Source organism: Nerophis lumbriciformis, linkage group LG02, assembly GCF_033978685.3.
Source record: "Nerophis lumbriciformis linkage group LG02, RoL_Nlum_v2.1, whole genome shotgun sequence".
In the NCBI taxonomy this organism is placed as follows: Eukaryota; Metazoa; Chordata; class Actinopteri; order Syngnathiformes; family Syngnathidae; genus Nerophis; species Nerophis lumbriciformis.
Window position 1 is genome coordinate 31842404 of NC_084549.2, and position 6000 is coordinate 31848403.

General features: G+C 38.0%; 1 protein-coding gene across 5 annotated transcripts in view; it reads right to left on the reverse strand.

Annotated features, from left to right (window-relative positions):
* The window catches only part of mymx (myomixer), a 60874-nt gene extending 55178 nt beyond the window's left edge, over nucleotides 1–5696 (reverse strand). For all 5 annotated transcript variants that reach the window (XM_061960971.2, XM_061960953.2, XM_061960979.2 and 2 more), the window contains exons 1-2: nucleotides 5031–5696; nucleotides 4119–4193 (exon numbers count right to left, since the gene is read on the reverse strand). In XM_061960971.2, coding sequence (XP_061816955.1) covers nucleotides 4119–4193; nucleotides 5031–5534 — 579 coding nt within the window. In that variant the 5' untranslated portion in view covers nucleotides 5535–5696. The remainder of the gene's footprint in view (nucleotides 1–4118; nucleotides 4194–5030) is intronic.
* Between the last annotated feature and the right edge of the window lie 304 nt (nucleotides 5697–6000).

Here is a 6000-nt window from a genome sequence, read left to right on the forward strand (position 1 = left end):
CAACGTGGCTTCATAGCAAAAGAGTGCGGGTACTAGACTGGCCTGCCTGTAGTCCAGACCTGTCTCCCGTTGAAAATGTGTGGCGAATTATGAAGCCTAAAATACCACAACGGAGACCCCCGGACTGTTGAACAACTTAAGCTGTACATCAAGCAAGAATGGGAAAGAATTCCACCTGAGAAGCTTAAAAAATGTGTCTCCTCAGTTCCCAAACGTTTACTGAGTGTTGTTAAAAGGAAAGGCCATGTAACACAGTGGTGAACATGCCCTTTCCCAACTACTTTGGCACGTGTTGCAGCCATGAAATTCTAAGTTAATTATTATTTGCAAAAAAAAAAACGTTTATGAGTTTGAACATCAAATATCTTGTCTTTGTAGTGCATTCAATTGAATATGGGTTGAAAAGGATTTGCAAATCATTGTATTCCGTTTATATTTACATCTAACACAATTTCCCAACTCATATGGAAACGGGGTTTGTAAATCAAGGCTTTTTTGTAATCGAATAATTGATTTCATCGTTTAATCGGAGCAGCTCTAACCCCTATTTTCAATATTTCCCTTACTTTGGTTTCCTTAACACTACATACGCTATATACAGTCACTAACTCCTACTTGTTTGATATTACATTTTTTTCAAAAACCTTCCTTTCTTTTCCTTGCACAGGAAGTCAACAAAAGTGAAATACAAGCAATATTGCAAATGTCAACATGTAAAAGATACTTTGTGAATGAATAATGAGTTGCTGCTTGTAAGTACTCCGTGAGTGTGCACTGCCGAACATGCTCGTCTGCTCGCAAAACCAGCAATGTCATGACGTGACGATGCGCAATCATGCCCAGGGACCGGTACTTTTCAAACAGAGTAGAGTACCGTTTTTGATTCATTAGTACTGCGATACTATACCAGTACCGGTATACCGTACAACCCTAATATGTATCAGCTTTTGTGATTTTTTAAAACAAATCTCATCATTCCAAAATCCCTTTCTCGCACATATTGTATTTTGTTGTTGTCGTTCAAAAGACACACACACAACACTTATATTTGATAAGTCAATTCATTGAACGTTAAATAAAAATGAACTGGATAACTTTGCCAGCCTCCATAAATCGCCATGTGCATGCGTCAAGAGCGGTCATTCTTTGATTGCTGCGGGTGTTGCACTGCATGCACATAAACTGATTAGCATCACCGTATTAAATTAAAAATAATTGAAAACCTGTGATTGATATAACCACACCTTGATAACATTATTGACCAACTAGCATTAGCTTGCTAGCTAGACTAAATGCTAACATGAAAACAAGAGACATTAATATCTTCCCCATTAAGGAACGTCATACCCCCATCTAAACTTGTATGAACACATTACTGTTTAAACTACTAAGATACACTTTTCACATTGAACATAAAGGCTGTGCTGTCTTTGCATAGAGTGATCAACCTACACTCGACAGTGTCACGTTGAAACAGACAGTTATTTTAAACAGGAAGTGAACCCGAGGGACGTCACATGAACCGGAAATGAAGCAAAGTTATCAACCAATTTGTATTTATTAAGACAATTCTAAACAATTTTACAAATTAAAATGGAAGAAGATAAACATATTTGAACACACAAATAAAATGTGACTCTTATGAAGCCAGAACAATATTCGATGTTTCCTCTTTCCATCCATCCATCCATTTTCTACCGCTTGTCCTTGGCAAGAAAGTATGATGTGTGTCTATTCATTTTAGTTTTTAAAGAAAAAATACAACTTTTTCAAAAGATTTTAGTGTGTGTGTTAGTGTTGTCCCAAAATTATTTCGATACTTTTCGGTACTTTTCTAAATAAAGGGGACCACACAAAATTGCATTATTGGCTTTATTTTAACAAAAAATCTTACGGTACATTAAACATATGTCTCTTATTGCAAGTTTGTCCTTAAATAAAATAGTCAACATAGACAACTTATCTTTTAGGAGTAAGTAAGCAAACAAAGGCTCCTAGTTTAGCTGCTGACGTATGCAGTAACATATTGTGTCATTTTCCATTCTATTATTTTGTCAAAGTGGTAGAAAATGAATTATTAATCTACTTGTTCATTTACTGTTAATATCTGCTTACTTTCTCTTTTAACATGTTCTATCTACACTTCTGTTAAAATGTAATAATCACTTATTCTTCTGTTGTTTGATACTTTGCATTAGTTTTGGATGATACCACAAATGTGGGTATCAATCTGATACCAAGTAGTTACAGGATCATACATTGGTCATATTCAAAGTCCTCATGTGTCCAGGGACATATTTCCTGAGTTTATAAACATAATATAAATTTAAAAAATGTTGTGATGCCAAAAAATATCGACGTAATCATAGCAGATGACTAGTATCGACTGGATACACTACTGTACTTGGTATCATTACAGTGGATGTTAAGTGTAGATCCACCAATGGCGTTTGTTTACATTTTGACACCGGTGAGTTACGGTGTGTAGTGAAACATGTTTAGCTATTCCTCGTCCTGCAGGGATGATACTTGTAAGAAACGTACTTTATTTGTCGCCATGGAGACCAGGATTAGTGATTTAGAAGTAGCTAAAACACTGCCGACTGGGGCTGGACTTTAGCCGCTAGCTAGCTCGCCATGTCTTAAAGCACCTCTTCCTGAGGGCGTTTCAGTGTTATAACTTCACCTTATCGTTAGTTTTTAAGCCAAAATGCGTCCGTTCTCCCTTTTCTGTCTACACACTGTGTCTGCTTGTAAGTACTCCGTGATTGTGCGCTACTAAACATGATACTCTGCTCGTAAACCAGCAATGACACAACGTAACGACAACGGGGGCACGGGGGGGGGACTGGTACTTTTCAGAGGTGGTATAGTACCGAATATGATTCATTAGTATCGCAGTACTATACTAACCGTAGTGTGTATAAGTACTTTTTCAGCACATTCAACAATACCCTGATATAAATAATAACCGTGACAGACAGACAGAGTATATTTTATTTTTATTGTTTGTTTGTTTTATTTAACTTGAATATGTAGACCCCGAAGGGAATAAGCGGTAGAAAATGGATGGATGTAAATATTTACATTTCAATAACAATGTTAAAGTAAAGAAGGGATGCAAGTTTACTATTATTATATATAATCATCACATCACTGGTTATTTTGGTTTCAAAATAATGTTCATAATAACATCGTTTAATATCAATAATTTGTAGGTAAATAAATCGACCTCACATAAACCCACATATATTATTGTACAGCCATAACAAACTGAACACAAGCATTCCTGCAGCTGGCAAATCGGGAAACATCTGGGCAAATGAAGGAAGCGGGAGCGGGCAGTTTTTCGGATGTCTGACTATTACTTCTAAACGGCTTTATATAGACTAGGTTCATTGTTTAAACTCCTGCGAGGGAAAATGCGACGCCATGCACTTTCTCGTATGAATCATCCCTGTTTTAGCTCATTTGTTTGAGTAAGACAAGAGGAGAGGTCGTTAATCTGAGTTGTATAGCAAGGCCATGAAGACCTAGAATGACCTAAAAGGACAAAAGGGGCCATCGCTGCGCTCCTGTGTTATTATTACCAGCCTCCATGTGGACTTTAGAAGGTCTTTTCTTTTGTTAACATCTTCCCTGACCTCATGTTTTCCAGTGAGCCCTGCCTCTGAAGGGTGTGCTGTAACAGAACACTTCTTACACACGCATACAGAGATGACTTCAACCAGGACTCAGCCAAACACAACAGTCCACTTTGCCCAGTGTCATACAACACACAACATACAGTTCAGCAGATTGGGAGATTCTGCTGACTGTTGACTTTTTCATTAGTTACACCCAAGCAAAAAGAAAACAAAAGGGTTCACACGTCCTCACATATTTCACCCATTAACTGCTTCCTAAATGTGTCAAACGAGGAAACGTCAGGGCAAACAACATAACTGCAAAGGTATGTAGCTAGCTAAATTAGCACCAATATAGAACACTTTCATAGCACAAACATCCCATCATTTTGATGAAGTAACGTCCATGTACTGCCTTTATGTACTTATTTTTGACTGAAATTAACATTGTCAGGAGCTTACTTAGCAGTCTGACTTAGCAATGCTTCTTACCTGTTGGACTGGATTTTCTCCATTTAGTTTGGGTCTGGTTTGTCCCTGCGCAGCTGAATAATCTTCAACGAAAACCTGAAAGTTTGTGATAAATGTTGAATATAAGAACATGGATTGCTAAGTAAGATAGTAATAAAAACATGGACTGAATTAGTGCAAATAATCTGTCAAGTTAAGCTAGGAGTTAGCATCAAAGCTAACCATGGATACCAGTGTATATGTTTTCACTAAGCTAAAAGGATGTGTTCTTCTTAATTTTTTGGGTTTGAAAAATGTAGAGAAGAAAAGATGAGCTTGTAGTCCAATTTTTATCAGAAATAAAATAAATACTTAAAATAATGAAATAAAAAAAATACATCTTATAACAGAGCTTTGAGAAAACGACTTATCCTTGTTTTATTACAACTAATGATAACAATGTGAACATTAGTATTTTTATATTTTTCCAAAATGGTTTTGTTAGCAGTTTTAACTTATCAGTCGGACTGAAAACAAAAGTCAGTTTATTAAAAAAACATAGAACATAAAAGGTTTTTTTCAATAGGTTTGTTAATTGTTACATACAATAATATCAAGATTCGATTTGATTCTGATTCCTGGGGTGATTATTTGATTCTGACTAATTCTTGTAATATATTATTTGGTATAAAAATTATCATAAAACCTTTTTTAAAACAGGTTGCAGATTACAAAAGCTACCGATACTCTTGGTTGCTGATGAATAACGTACACACTCGCGGCGAGTAAGCGTGGAGATGGCCTGAAAACGTCTATTTTAAAATTGATTCTTAAAAATATTTATATATATTTATATTGATTTTTTCTAAGCAACCCTAATAGCTATAGTTATTAAGTATAATAACAATATCCAAAATTAGTAGCCGTAAACAATATAAAATGTGTGTTTTGTACCTTGAAGTGAGAGTTAGGTTTATTCTCACAGTTGATTCCCACAGTCCTAGGCATGTTGGGATCTGATGTGCTGCTAATGTTGTTGTTGTTATTATTATGGTTTTCTGAAGTGGCTCTCAAAACAGATCGCTGTCTCTGTCCCACTGAAATAGCGTCCTCTGCTCTTTCCTTATTCCCCGAGATGTTAATCTTTTTGATGGATCTCGAAACAGCGGACGAAAGAGAGGCGTTCTGGTTGAGGTGGTCCTCTGTGGCCATGTCTTTCTGGTTGTCTTTTACAGGGGCTACCTGTTGGCCGGTGGGCAAGACCAGACAGGGGCCATGAGCGCAGACCTGCTGTCGACTGAGGTAGAGCGAGTTCAGGTTCTGCTGGAGTGTGCAGTTATCAAAGTTCTGGCTTTGCAGATAACTCTGCGTAATCTCCTGGCATTTGGGCACAGTAGGGACAGACAGCTTGGTCCCGATCGTGAATGGCTGTACCTTCCTTACAATACTCTCAGACATGGCCAGTGTCCTGATGGGAAAACAAAATATTCTGGAGTCCAAGTGCACGTTGAAAAAGAAAAGTCTCTCACATCCCTTTCTGGTCCTCACTCATCAGGTCTGCTTGTCCAGTCTCTGTTCTCCTGACAAGTGCAGGGTTAAATAGAAAGTGAAGAGGCTTGTCAGTTCTCCACCTTCTTGTGCATGTTGAGAATGCATAGCACACAGCCGAGGACGGCGTCCTTGGACTCCTGGGAGCTGACACGTTCCCACACGTGGCGCAGAGCTGTGCCGAGGTGTGCGACGGCTGAAGAAAGGCTTCTCCTGAGGAACTGGACCAGTGAGCCAACCACACTGCTACTGAGGAGCCTGATAACCAGGGACCGCAGCAGGATGAAAAATGCTGGCATGCTGCCTGAAAGACTTTCTGCTTTGGCTTAAAAAAAATGCTCTGAGAAGGAGGGGGAGTGCAGAGGGTTGGTTCAAG